This window comes from Natator depressus, chromosome 1, assembly GCF_965152275.1.
Source record: "Natator depressus isolate rNatDep1 chromosome 1, rNatDep2.hap1, whole genome shotgun sequence".
Lineage (NCBI taxonomy): Eukaryota > Metazoa > Chordata > Testudines > Cheloniidae > Natator > Natator depressus.
This window is the reverse complement of record NC_134234.1, coordinates 9,013,604-9,027,800: the sequence shown is the minus strand read 5'-3', so window position 1 is coordinate 9,027,800 and position 14,197 is coordinate 9,013,604. Positions and strand designations below refer to the sequence as shown.

Here is a 14,197-nt window from a genome sequence, read left to right as displayed (position 1 = left end):
CACTGGGTGACCTCTGGTTCTTGTGTTATGAGTAGGAGTAAATAACTCTTCCTTATTCACTGTCTCCACACCAGTCATGATCTTATAGTCCTCGATCAGATCCCCCCTTAGTCATCTCTTTTCCAAGCTGAAAAGTCCCAGTCTTACTAATCTCTCCTCCTATGGCAGCCATTCCGTACCCCTCATCATTTGTGTTGCCCTTTTCTGAACCTTTTCCAAGTCCAATATATGTTTTTTTGAGATGGGGCGGCCACATCTGCACACAGTATTCAAGGTGTGGGCGTACCATGGATTTATAGAGAGGCAACTTGATATTTTCTGTCTTATTATTGATCCCTTTCTTAATGATTCCCAGCATTCTGTTCGCTTTTTTGGCTGCCGCTGCACATCGAGTGGATGTTTTCAGAGAACTACCCACAATGACTCCAAGATCTCTTTCTGGGGTGGTAAGAGCTAATTTAGACCCCATCAGGTTGTATGTAGAGTTGGGATGATGTTTTCCAATGTGCATTACTTTCCATTTATCAACACTGAATTTAATCTGCCACTTTGTTGCCCAGTTTTGTGAGATTCCTTTGTAACACTTCTCAGTCAGCTTTCAATTTCACTGTCATGACCAGTTCTGTATCATCTGCAAATTTTGCCACCGCACTGTTTACCCCCTTTTCCAGATCATTTATGAATATGTTGAACAGCCCTGGGCCCAGTACAGACCCCTGAGCCCCGCAAACCCAGAGCCCCCTCCTGCACCCCAATCCCCTCATCCCCAGCCCCTCCCCAGAGCCTGCACCCGCAGCCCAGGGCCCTGACAACCTCCCGAGGCAATTTATTCCAGTGCTTAACCACCTTGACAGTTAGGAAGTTTTTCCTAATGTCCAACCTAAACCTCCCTTGGTGCAATTTAAGCCCATTGCTTCTTGTCCTAGCCTCAGACGTTAAGGAGAACAAATTTTGTCCTTCCTTCTTATAACAACCTTTTATGTACTTGAAAACTGTTATCATGTCCCCCGTCAGCCTTCTCTTCTCCAGACTAAACAACCCCAATTTTTTCAATCTTCCCTCATGGGTCATGTTTTCTAGATCTTTAATCATTTTTGTTGCTCTTCTCTAGACTTCCTCCAATTTGTCCACATCTTTCCTGAAATGTAGTGCCCAGAACTGGACACAATGCTCCAGCTGAGGCCTTATCAGCGCGGAGTAGAGCGGAAGAATTACTTCAGTACCAGGCAAATTGGTTGAAACGACAGTAAAGAACAGAATTACCTGAAACATAGATTCATACGATTTGTTGCGGAAGAGTCAACATGGTTTTTGTAAAGGGAAATCATGCCTCACCAATCTATTAGAATTCTTTAAAGGGGTCAACAAGCATGTGGAGGGGGATCAAATTGATATAGTGCACTTGGACTTTCAGAAAGTCTTTGACAAGGTTCCTCACCAAAGAGTCTTAAGCAAAGTAAGCAGTCATGGGATGAGAGGGGGCTCCAGGTTTGGGGGGCTCAGGGCTGGGGCAGGGGGTTGGGATGCAGGAGGGGGTCAGGGCTCTGGGTTGGGTGTGCAGGCTCTGGGGTGAGGCCAGGGATGAGGGGTTTGGGATGCAGGCAGGGGCTCCGGGTTTCGGGGAGGGCTCAGGGCTGGGGCAGAGGATTGGGGCGCAGGGTTGGGGCGGCTCCCCGTCAGTGGTGAAGTGGCGGTGCTAAGGCAGGCTTCCCTCCAGTCCTGGCACCACGGACCGCGCTGCGCCCTGGAAGCAGCCAGTAGCAGGTCCGGCTCCTAGGTGGAGGCGTGAAAGGGGCTCCGCATGGCTCTTGCCCCCAGGCACCGCCCCCCGCCCTCCCAGCTCCCGTTGGCTGGGAACCGGCCAATGGGAGTGTGGAGCTGGGGCTTGGGCAGCACACGGAGCCCCCGTGTCCCCCCCGCCTAGCAGCCAGACCTGCCGCTGGCCGCTTCCGGGGCACACCGTGGTGTCAGAACAGGTAGGGACTAGCCCCAGAGCCGCCGCGACCCAGTGCCTTCCACTCCACCACCCAGTACTGGGTCCCGACCCGCAGTTTGAAAACTACTGGTCTAGATAATACTTAGTCCTGCCTTGAGTGCAGGGACTGGACTAGATGACCTCTCGAGGTCCCTTCCAGTCCTACGATTCTATGAAGTTCAGCTTACAGGCCTGTAACTGCCAGGATCACCTCTGGAGCCTTTTTAAAAATTGGCATCACATTAGCTACCCTCCCGTCATCTGGTGCAGAGGCTGACTGAAGCCATAGGTTACATTCCAAAGTTAGTAGTTCTGCGGTTTCATATTTGAGTTCCTTCAGAACTCGTGGGTGATGCCATCTGGTCCTGGTGACGTATTACTGTTTAATTGATCAATTGGTTCCAAAGCCTCCTCTATTGACACCTCAACTGGGGACAGTTCCTCAGATCTGTCATCTACAAAGAATGGCTCAGGGGTGGGAACCTCCCTCACATCCTCAGCCGTGAAAACCGACGCATAGAATTGTCATTTCGTTTCTCCACAACAGCCTCGTCTGCTCCTTTAGCACCTCGATCATCCAGGGGTGCTAAAGCTTCCTGCTTCCGATGTATTTTTAAAAAAGATTTTCTTCAGGTTTTGTGTATTTAGCGAGCCGCTCTTCAAATTCTGCCTGGCTGCCTAATTAAACTCTCACACTTGAGTAGCCAGAGTTTATGCTCCCTTCTGTTTTCCTCAAAAGGATTTGACTTCCAACACCTTTTTGCCTCTAACTGCCTCTTTTACTCTGTTGTTTAGCCAGGGTGGCACTTTTGGGGCTATTGGGGCTTTTCCTGTATTTGGGGGATACATTTCGTTTGAGCCTCCATGACGGTGTTTTTACACAGTTTCCACGCAGCTTGCAGGCTTTCACTCTTGGGATTGTTCCTTTTAATTTCCAGCTAACTACCTTCCTCGTTTTGGTGTAGTTCCCCTTTCTGAAGTGAAACACTGCTGCACTGGGCTCCTCTGGCATTTCCCCCGAACACTGATGTTAAATTTAATTACACTGTCGTCACTATCACTGGAGGGGGGGAGGGGAGGAGCTGTGACTAACATGGCGGTGGCAGGGGGTTCTGACTGGCATGGCAGTGCCCGGTGGGTATGGGGGGGCTGTGGCTGGCATGGCAGTGCCCGGTGGGTATGGGGGGGCTGTGGCTGGCATGGCAGTGCCTGGGGGGTCACGGGGGCTGGGGCTGGCATGGCAGTGCCCAGTGGGTGCATGGGTCTGCGGCTGGCATGGCAGTGCCCAGTGGGCATGGGGGGCTGTGGCTGGTATGGCAGTGCCCAGAGGGTGCATGGAGCTGTGGCTGGCATGGCAGTGCCTGGTGGGCATGAGGGGCTGTGGCTGGCATGGCAGTGCCCAGTGGGCATGGAGGGCTGGGGCTGGCATGGCACTGCCCGGTGGGCATGAGGGGCTGTGGCTGGCATGGCAGTGCCCGGTGGGTCTGGGGGGCTGTGGCTGGCATGGCAGTGCCCGGTGGGCATGGAGGGCTGGGGCTGGCATGGCAGTACCTGGGAGGTCAGGGGGGCTGGGGCTGGCATGGCAGTGCCTGGGAGGTCAGGGGAGCTGGGGCTGGCATGGCAGTGCCCAGTGGGCATGGGGGCTGTGGCTGGCATGGCAGTGCCCGGGTGGTTGGGGGGCTGGGGCTGGCATGGCAGTGCCCGGGTGGTTGGGGGGGCTGGGGCTGGCGTGGCAGTGTACGGTGGGCATGGGGGGGCTGGGGCTGGCATGGCAGAGCCTGGTGGGTCGGGGAGGCTGGGGCTGGCATGGCAGTGCCTGGTGGGCATGGGGGGGCTGGGGCTGGCATTGCAGTGCCCAGGGAGCCGGGGGAGCTGGGGCTGGCATGGCAGTGCCCGGTGGGTATGGGGGGCTGGGGCTGGCATGGCTGTGCCCAGTGGGTCGGGGTGGCTGGGGCTGGCATGGCACTCCCTTGTGGCCACGTTTGGGAGTGTCAGTCTCTGCACGGCCACACGCTGTTGTGAGCACAGCTGCTGTGTCTGAGGAAGCCCAGCCGGCCCCCTGAGCGCCGCACGCCCTGTGGCAGGAGAGGGGCCGAGGCCCCAGCAGGCCATTAGAGGGGGAGGCCTTGCTCTGAGACTGCTGAGCAGAACTGCTAACCACACCCATGGCCCGGAGAGAGCCCCTCGCCCACGGCGCTGCACAAGAGCTACCCAGAAATGCAGCCACCTCTGGGGAGCAGGGCAAAAACCTGCTCTTCAGAAGAGCCTCATGGGACCTGCAATGCCCATGCCGAGCAGACGCCCCTCCGGTGTGCGAGGTCTCAGCTACCAGACACCACCGAATTGGCTGACTGGCCCCAGGACTTTCACTGGCGAGGGCCTGGCCTCCTTGGAGCCACTGCACATCTCAGCGCCTCCTCCGTCCCCTCAGCCAGGGAAGGCGGGAGCCAGCCCTTATGGACGGTGCCCAAGCTAAGCCCCCCTCTCGGTAGCCAGCCCCCAACAGCCACCACACGGCACGGCAGGCACTGAACTCGGACCCTTGAGCTTCAGAAGCGGAAGCCTCTATGGCTTGATCCAAAGGACACCCTCAGCCGGCACCACTAGTAGGGCTTTTATCCTTCGTAGTAGAACAGGTGAACACCGGCACAGCTTACGGCATACGCCTGCGTGGACAGGGAGAGCAGGGGCAACCCCCCGTCCCCAGGACCCTGCCCCATTGCTTGGGCTCGAGATCTGGGTCCCAGCAGCGAGGACAGCAGTCTTGGCACACGGCAGCGTGGCGGTCCCTACCTGCACCGCTAGGAAGTCATCCTCATCTGGCAGGATCCGGTAGGTGTGGACGTGCTTCTGGAACCTGCGGCAAGCCGGAAGGAAGAGGGGTTAGAGAGACGGTCGCGGAGCCCCGCGAGGCCAGGGCGCCACAGAGCGGAAGGATGGGCTTGCGGTTAACGCACTAGGCTGGGACTCAAGTGATCGGGGTCCAATTCCCTGCTCTGTCGCTGACTCCCTGTGCGTCCCTGGCCAGCCCCTGATCCTCAAAGCTATTTAGGTGCCTAACCCCCATGGGTTTCAATAGGAGCTAGGTGCCTAAATACCTCTGCACCTTAATCTCTCTCTGCCTCTCTCCCCCATCTTGGACATGGGCTTCAGACTTCCTCTGTCCAGCCCTTGTTTACAGGGGCTCTAAGCTACCCAGGATGGGGGCAGTCTCTCGCTGTGTGTCCGTACAGCACCCGGCGCACTGGCGTCCCAACCTTGGTACAGCCTCTGAGAGCTACTGCAGTACGTCTCGTAGCGCTCAGGAAGAGCGGTGCTCTCACAGATCTCAAAGCCACTTAGAAACGTTCATGAATTAACTGTGGGGAAACAAGGCCCAGACAGGGGACTTGCCCAAGTCCATGTACCAAATCGGGCAGAAGCCAGGAGTCCTGGCTCCTACCCCCAGACTGTAGCTATAGGACCGTCTTTCCAGTGTAATGGCGCACCGGCTTACAATGGGTCTGGCCCGTGGACTGAACCAAGCAGCACAATTCCCGCCACGCTATGCAACAGGAAGCCAGCTGCAGCCCCCGAGCGCCCTGCCCCCGTGCTGAGCTCTAGTCCCCTGCCCCGTGGGAATGGCCAGCACAACCCCCGAGTGGCTGGAGAGGGAAAGACACCAGGGGAATTTTTTCACCCTTGTACAATTAAAAAAGCAGCTCAGTGCGATGGGCTGCAGTGCTGTAAATGCCGTGTGTGGGCCCCGAATGCAGCTATCACTGGAATGCCGCCGGCGGTGTTTTCCAGTGAGCAAAGAGCAGGACAAGGAGGTTACAACTGAAACTGCTTAGCAACCTTACCACGCTGCACTGGAGCACACTGGCTAATGTGTATGTGTAGCACTGCGCTCTGCTAGCTGTTGCAATTGCTCAGCCATGTGTCATCAGCCCTATAATGCCAGCAACTAAAGGAGAGTCTCTCTTGGCTTGGGTACGAGGCAACTACCCTTTTGGAGCAGGAAGATCTGGGTTCTGCCCTTACTGCTGCCATGACGTTTTGGATGGCCACAGTGTGCGATTGTTGTATGCGGTAACACTTACACACACACAGAGACACAGAGTGTCCCAAACAGCTCCCGGGCTACAGAGATAAGACAGACAAAGGACAGGAAGGGAAACTGAGTCACCAAGCGGGGACAGGACTTGCTCAGCGTCACCCAGCCGGTCAGCAGCAGAGCTACGGGAAGAGCCCAGGTCTCCTGACGCCCAGCCCGGTGCTATACCCACTAGACCGTACTGCCTCCCACAAACGAATAAAGGAAATTGATGCCTATGAAGTGCTGTGAGATCCGCAACTGCAAGGGGCTTGAGGCAGGCCAACGGGGCTGTCAAAGCACTGGCAACAAGGGTGCCTTTTAAAGACAAATATTTTGGCTTTATTGCTCGCCCCTCCCTCCCCCCAGGCTCCCCTTCGTGTTGCCAAACAAGCAGGGAAAACGCACTGGGTCTGACACTGCACCAGGCAGCCCTGTTTATTTCACCGGGAACGACCGACGCGCCAGGGAAGCTGCTGAAACAGCAGCCGGCAGGTAAGGGGCAGAGCGGGGCCGATGCCGCAGCCGGCCAGCCAGAGCCAGCCACTCACAGCTCAGCCTGGTGCGGGCAGGGCTCTGAACCGCGCTTCGCTCCCCCCCGCCCCCCAATCTGAGCCCGCAGGCGGACGGGGCAGGAGCGGGGGAGGCTGGAAGGATTTGCCCCTCTTGTCCGTCTGCCAGAGGAAGAACGCTCAGGAAGCTGGATTTGTGATGGCTAAGCAGCTTTCCCCCTGCAGGGCGAGAGGATGGGGGCTGTGTATAGACTGGGTCAGACCATCTCTGACAGTGGCCCCCTACCACAGCGTCAGGGAGAGTGCCCAGACCAGGGCAATCATGGCTTGATCCACCCCTGTCGTCCACTCCTGGCTCCTGGCACTCAGCAGTTTAGGGACACCCAGAGCATGGGGTTGCATCCCTGACCATCCTGGCCAATAGCTATGGATGGACCTATCCTCCATCAACTTCTCTGATGATTTTTTGAACCCCATTATAGTTTTGGCCTTCACAGCATCCCCTGGCAACAAGTTCCACAGGTTAACTGTGCATTGTGTGAAGAAGTATTTCCTCTTGTTTGTACTAAACCTGCTGACTGTTAATGTCACTGGGTGACCCCTGGCTTTTGTACTGTGCGGAAGGATAAATAACTCTTCCCTATTCATTTTCTCTGCACCAGTCATGATTTTATAGACCTCTAGCAGATCCGCCCCCAGCATCTCTTCTCTACGCCGAACAGCCCTAATCTTTTTAGTCTCTCCTTGTATGGAAGCCGTTCTGAACCCTTCATCGTCTTTGCTGCCCTTCTCGGAACCTTTTCCAGCTATATCCTTTTTGAGATGGGGTGATCCGTGGCATTATGACCTTGTGTGTGTGTGTGTGTGTGTGTGTGTGTGTGAGACCGATGCTCTCTACAGGATAGAATCAGAACTGTTCTGCTGTGTGTCATATGCCCTATACTGTTAACAACTAGCAAGGAGCACTGACTGGGTCAGTGCATTACTCTCTGGCCCTAGACAGACTGCTAGGTCTGGGGTGAGGCACATTGGCGGGTGGGCAGAGGTGGGAAGCGAGTGCAGACCTTAATGACCTGGGTGGCACAGTGCCGTGCAATGCAGCCTCAGGCTGCCAAGGGACCACACATCCCCACTCATTGCATTCCCGAGTGCAGCCCCACTCTTCCCTCCTCCACTGCCCCTTTCCTCCCCCAGCTGCATCTGGGGAAACAGCTGCCTTCTCCTATCAGCTGCCCGCTGCCTTCTGTCATCACCCAGCCAGCGGGAGGCCGGTCAGACACGCACATTCATGCCACCGCTGCATCCAGGAAGAAACCTGTTCTCCTAGGATTCCCCTGCCCACGGGGAAAGGTCTCTCTGCTTGTGCTACCCACTCCCCTTAACCACACCCGTGCCCACCTGGCCCCTTTACAGAAGGCCGATCTTCCTGCTCCACAGCTCTGGGCCAAGAGACTGAAGTTGGTTCCTTGTTTCCTGTTCCTTATTCGTGGTTTTCAGGTCCTTACTTAAAGGTCAACGTTATTTTAAAAGAGATCAATGTAAAGTGACGTTGATTTTAGGTTAGTGCGTTAACAGTGGAAATAACCAATCACTGATGTACTCATTAAATAAAGAAGCAGCTGGGTTTTGATAGCCCTTACTTGATGAAATAAGTCTCACGTCACTGCGAGTGTCACATCCCCATCGCCATCAGCTGGTTCTGAAGGAGCTGGGGCATGCCCCTTGCCAACCCGAAGCTTCGTACGGGTGGCCACTTCTCATGTCCCCATCACAGTTCCTTTTCCTTCAGCCCTCCAGTCACCCCCTCTGCGGCACCTGGCATTGGCCACTGTGGGAAGGCAGGATACTGGGCTCGATGGACCTTTGGTCTGACCCAGTCTGGCCGTTCTTATGTAACGGGCGGGTCTTCTATAAAGCCAGGAGGTTGGAAATAGTGTGTGAAGCTGCAGGAGGAAGCCTGCAGTGCCTCTCCCTGAGATAAGGGAGAAGGACCCTGGTAGAAGGAGTCCAGCGGTGAGAGCAGTAAGGCGGTGGAGATGCAGATCTGAACGGTTCACTACAGGGCCCTAGACTGGAACCCAGAGTGGAGGGTGGGCCTGGGTTCCCCTCCCATCCACGGCAGGGTGCGTTTTAAGGGGAGTGGATACGAAGGCTGCCGGAGTCGCTGATGGGGTGACACCGTCAGGGCAGCGGGCGTGAGGATGGCCTGATGCTGCGTGTGGAGAGAGACCTTGAAAGACCACCCTGGCAGGGGAACCGCTGAGCCACCTGGCTGGAGTCATGAGGAAGGGGCTGCAGACTGAGAGAGAGACGGACAGAGAGACAGAGGGCAACCGCAGGAAGGGGCATCGGCCTGGCGGAGCTAATCCCCAGAACAGCCAGGAGGCAGTGTCACCCAGCTGTGAGCAGAGCGCCCCGTCACAACACCCAAAGAGCGCATCCGCCCGTTTTGCCCCGGCATCACTCTGGGAGCTCTTGTTCAGCTGCTTGTCCACTTCCTTATGACTCGGAAAACGGAGCAGAGGGTATTCTTATCACGCTGTGGATGACAGCAAGCTGGGAGGGGTTGCAAGCACTTTGGAGGGCAGGATTAGAATTCAAAAGGGCCTGGATTGGAGAACTGGTCTGAAATCAACCAGATGAAATCCAGTAAAGACAAGAGCAAAGTACTTCACTTCGGAAGGAAAAATCAACCACACAATGGGGAATAACTGGCCAGGCTGAACTGCTGAAAAGGATCTGGGGGTTACAGTGGATCACAAGCTGAACATGAGCCAATAATGTGATGCAGTGGTGAAAAGGGCTAATATCACTCCAGGCTGTAGTAACAGGAGTATCATATGTAAGATGCGGGAGGTAATTGTCCCACTCCACTCGGCACTGGTGAGGCCTCAGCTGGGGAACTGTGTCCAGTTCTGGGAGCCGCACTTTAGGAAAGATGGGGACAATTTTGAAGAGTCCAGAGAAGAGGAATAAAAATGATCAAAGGTTGAGAGAACCTGAGCTGCAAGGAAAGGTTAAAAACCTGGGCGTGATTAGTCTTGAGAAAAGAAGACCAAGGAGGACCTGGGAACAGTCTTCAGATCTGTGAAGGGCCTTTCTAAAGAGGACAGGGATCCACTGTTCTCCAGGTCCACTGAAGGTCGGACAAGAAGTGATGGGCTTAATCTGCAGCCAGGGAGATGTAGGTCAGATATTAGGAAAAATGTTCTAACTAGAAGGATAACTAACGAACGAGGTTCCCAAAGGAGGATGTGGAATCCCCGTCATTTCGGGGTCTTCGTCACTGGAAGTTTTTACGAGCAGGTTAGATGTATTACAATGTATTTTGTTTGACTCCAGATCACTCCGTAGGACTCCTCCGGCCTCATCGTTAGTTACCACACCACCAAGCTTTGTGTCACCCACCAGCTTTATCAGCATTGGGTTTATATTTACTTCCCGATCGCTGGCGAAATGTTGACTAGCATCACGGCTAGTCCAGATGCCTGCTACCCCACACTATGGGCACCCACATGCAATGATGACTCTCCACTAAGGACTACTTTTTGAGACCTATCCATTAGCCACTTCTTAATCCATTTCAAGTGTGCTTTATCAATGCCATATAGGTCTCACTTCTGAATCCGAATGCCATGCAGCACTGAGCCAAATGCCTTATGAACCTCTCCGTGCATCACATCGACTCTAGGGGCTCTTACAGCTCACCACATTCATCGCCACTCCATGCGAGCCTCCGGATTAAGCACTGTGAGTCCACACCCGTCATACGGCATTTGTTTGTTCCTCCTCTCCCCAGGGCCAGACGCATGGGCAGTGGAGTGTCCTGTTTTGTCAGGGTTTCAAGTTTGGTTCTTAGTTGTTAAATATAGGTTTGATTGAAATATACCTGTTGCTATGTGTTTATGTTAGAGAAGGCCTGGTCAAAGACATGAGTCTGGTGACTGGAGGTGAGGAGGTCTGTGATGGTTCTTAGTTCCGGGGGGAGTTCATTCTGGAGTCTGGGACCAACCCACCCGAAAGTTCAGTCTGCTGCATAGATGAGCTTTATCCTTACTGTAGAGTTCCCTTGGGCCTGCGGAGAGAAGGTGTTGACCACGGCCTTTGCTCTGCAGCTTAGGAAATCTTTTAGCTATCCTGGGCCCCGGTTACTGAGCACCTTGAAGATAAGGGCTGAGACCTTGAACTCAAGCCAAAATTCTCCGGGAAGCCAGGTCGGGAGCGGAGGACAGTGGGAATGCTGGGGAGGTGCCTGGTAGCGTTCCGTACTAGATGGAGTTTCCTGGATGCAGAAGGTTTCGTGCTCAGATATGTTGTGTGGCTGCAATCCGGCTGAGCGGTGACAAAGGCATGAATAACTCCGTGCACGGGGATGGGACGGAGTCTCAGGAGATGGCAGAAAGCGTTACTCGTGGCAGCTGAGCGGCAGCGAGGAATCCAGGAGTGCTCCTAAACTATGTGTCTAATTGAGGAATCGTGAGTGTGAACCTTCTGCTACACGATGCTGCACTGTGGCTGCAAACTCTTCACCTGTATCAGTCAAACGTGTGATGTCGTCAAGGAATGAACTCAGCTTTGTTTACAAGACTTATTTTCTAGAAAACCATATTGACTGGAATTAATGATATTCCTTCCCTTTAATTCTGCATGAGACCTGCAGCGTGTCTCTCCCAAATTACACTCCCCCTTAACAACACAACACCTAAGCACCTGCCTATACAGTGTAATTCTTCCTGGTCTCTGGTCTGACTCTGCGGCCTGTAACAGACCGCACCAGCCCTCTCCTGGGCTTTGTTAGCGAGCACACTGAGCCGCACGCCTTGTGGCTCCGAGTCATCAGTAACACTCAAACGAGTAATCATGTCTTTTGCCATCCCCTTCCCCCACCACCTCTTGTACCCACTCCGTCCTTCCCAAGCAGATTATAACCAACCATGGGAACTGTCCCACCAGGTTTCCCTAATGCCAATTCTAATGGGTTTTTTTTTCTCATCAGTGAGAAATTCTAACTTCTCTTGCTTGCTACCCGGACTCATAGCGTGGGCAGACAAGCAACTGAAAACGTCGTCTCCTCAAGCTCTTTGCCACGGCAGTTCAGTTTGTTCCGGACGTCCTGAGTTTGAGTTTTGTGCTGCGTTTGCTTCCTTAGCACCCTCCCCTTGCGCTGGGAGTTTAATGCCCGACTGTCTAGCCAAGTCCCCTACTTGTGACATACAGGCTCTTCCGTGCGCACTGCCCCCCTCCCAATGTGGAACGTGGCCCAGTATTCCATAAAACCAAAACCTTGGGCCTCTCATCTGTCACACAATTAAGAGATCACCTCCAGTATTTTCTGTCTTCTGCCTTCTCGAGCTCACTGAACTGGCAGGATCACCGAGAAGATCACTCAGACTTGCCTTTTCTCCCATGCCGTTCCAAGATGCTTCTTCTATGGTCTGTGTAGCTCCATGCCGAGTCGTGTCATTGGTTCCAATGAGTATCGTCATCATCATCAGTGGACACTCGCCAGACAACTTCGTAACCCCGTCTAATCCTGCCGTCACATCTTGTATCTTCGCTCCAGGGAGACGGCACGCCATCCGCTTGTCCCAGTGTGCCCATCTGTGTTCTCGGTCCTCTCTTCTAAATATGGAGTCGCCAAGGATGATTGTTTGCATTAACAGTTGAAGAACCAATCTTGGTTGCTGCTTGTTTCATACTGCAAGGACACCCATCGCGTGTGTCCCCTGAAACTTCCTGTTCCATTCCTCCAGAGCCAGGTTCTTCGGTAGTTGACTTGCCGGGTGCCTGAAAACGTTTTGCTACGTCTAGCCGGGTTGAATGCCCCTGGTTCTCTTTCCCTTCTTGGTCACAAATCGCCTGAACCCTTCTTTGATTTCTACTCTGTCCAATTCCTGTATCGCCCACTTCCTGGCATCTGTGACAATGATTTCCAAACCTGGTGGTCCAGGGAAGTCTTCGTTTCCTCAGATGCTGCACAATGGTGCAACTTTTGCTTCCAGACTGCATGTTTTCTCCTCCAGTAAGGCCAACAGATTCCTGTTCTATTCCATCTTCCAGCAGAAAGGAAACCATAGAACATCCAAGGCAGGTCCCAGCAGTTGTCCTGTCATCATCCATACCTGCTAACTGGTGGAGAGCCATTCCTAAACCATGATTCACGCTCCCGCTCTCAATTCCTACCGAAATTCATCCAGTTTGCTGCTCCTCCTCACCTGGGAACTGACCGATCTACTAAGCCTCACTGCTCAGCTCTCTCCCTTGCAAACAGAGACCTCAAACACCGTTCTGTTTGAAGGCCCAAGGGTCCCAGTGACAAGGCCCTCCCTGAAACACAAACAGACCTGTCTCGTTGGGCCAGATGAGGGGCCCGCAGTCCAAGCACACAACACTCATCAAGAACAACCAACCAACAGCTGAAACAAAGATGACACTCACCAAGTCCGTCCACCTGCAGCCACCAGATCCACAGCTTTACCTGCTAGCCCCTCCTGTGGCCCCGCAAAAGGGTGTGTACGTGTTTGGGGCGGATGACTGGGGGCAGAGGCCACAAATTTTTGCAAAGAAAAATTTTCAAGTCAGGGAGTTTTACATTTCAGCTACATCAGGACAGCTTCACAGCTGTGGGGACGTGTCACCCAGGGTGACCCAAGACTTATTCTGCCGCGTACAGCCAGACAAAGCCCAGCTTCCTCGTCAACCTTCACTTGCAAATCAGACTCGGGATGAGGGCACGGCACGAGGGCAGAACAAAGCTGCAGGTCGGCAGGGGACTTGTCCCGGCTCGTTCAGAACAGTCTGAGGTCACAGAGACGTGTCACCTCGGGGTGACCCATGACTGACTTTCTCGGGTGCATCCCATCAAATCCCAGCTCCTTATTTCATTAGAGCTCGATGAGATTTCTAAAAATGTAATCTTAGACGGATAGATTTGTAAATGATTTTGGCTTTGGACAATACAAAACTACTCAAGACAGGTAAGTCCAAAGCTGACTGAGGAGAGTTACAAAAGGGATCTCACAAAACTGGGTGACTGGCAACAAAACGGCAGATGAAATTCCATGTTGATAAATGCAAAGTAATGCCCATTGGAAAACATAATCCCAACTGTACACATAAAATGATGGGGTCTAAATTAGCTGTTACCACTCAAGAGAGAGATCTTGGCGTCACTGTGGATAGTTCTCTGAAAACATCCACTCAAAGTGCAGCAGCAGCCAAAAAGCGAACAGAATGTTGGGAGTCATTAGGAAAGGGATCGATAATAAGACAGAAAATATCGTGTTGCCTATGTATAAATCCATGGTACGCCCACACCTTGAATACTGTGTGCAGTTCTGGTTGCCCCATCTCAAAAAAGGTATCTTGGAATTGGAAAAAGTGCAGAGAAGGGCAACGAAAAATGATGAGGGGTACGGAACGGCTTCCGTCTGAGGAGAGATTAATAAAACGGAGACTTTTCAGTTTGGAAAAAGGATGGGGGGGGGAGAGATATGGTAGAGATCTATAAAATCATGACTGGTGTGGAGAAAGTGAAAGTGCTATTTACCCCTTCACATAACACAAGAACCAGGGGTTAGCTGATGAAATTAACAGGCAGCAGGTTTAAAACAAACAGGAAGGTTCTTCACACAA

The 14,197-nt window shown here is 53.5% G+C and overlaps 1 protein-coding gene across 1 annotated transcript in view; it reads right to left on the bottom strand.

Moving 5' to 3' along the window:
* INPPL1 (inositol polyphosphate phosphatase like 1) overlaps window positions 1-14,197 on the bottom strand; it is a 73,658-nt gene that overhangs the window by 41,432 nt on the left and 18,029 nt on the right. The window contains exon 2 of the mRNA XM_074954432.1: window positions 4,769-4,832. Coding sequence (XP_074810533.1) covers window positions 4,769-4,832 — 64 coding nt within the window. The remainder of the gene's footprint in view (window positions 1-4,768; window positions 4,833-14,197) is intronic.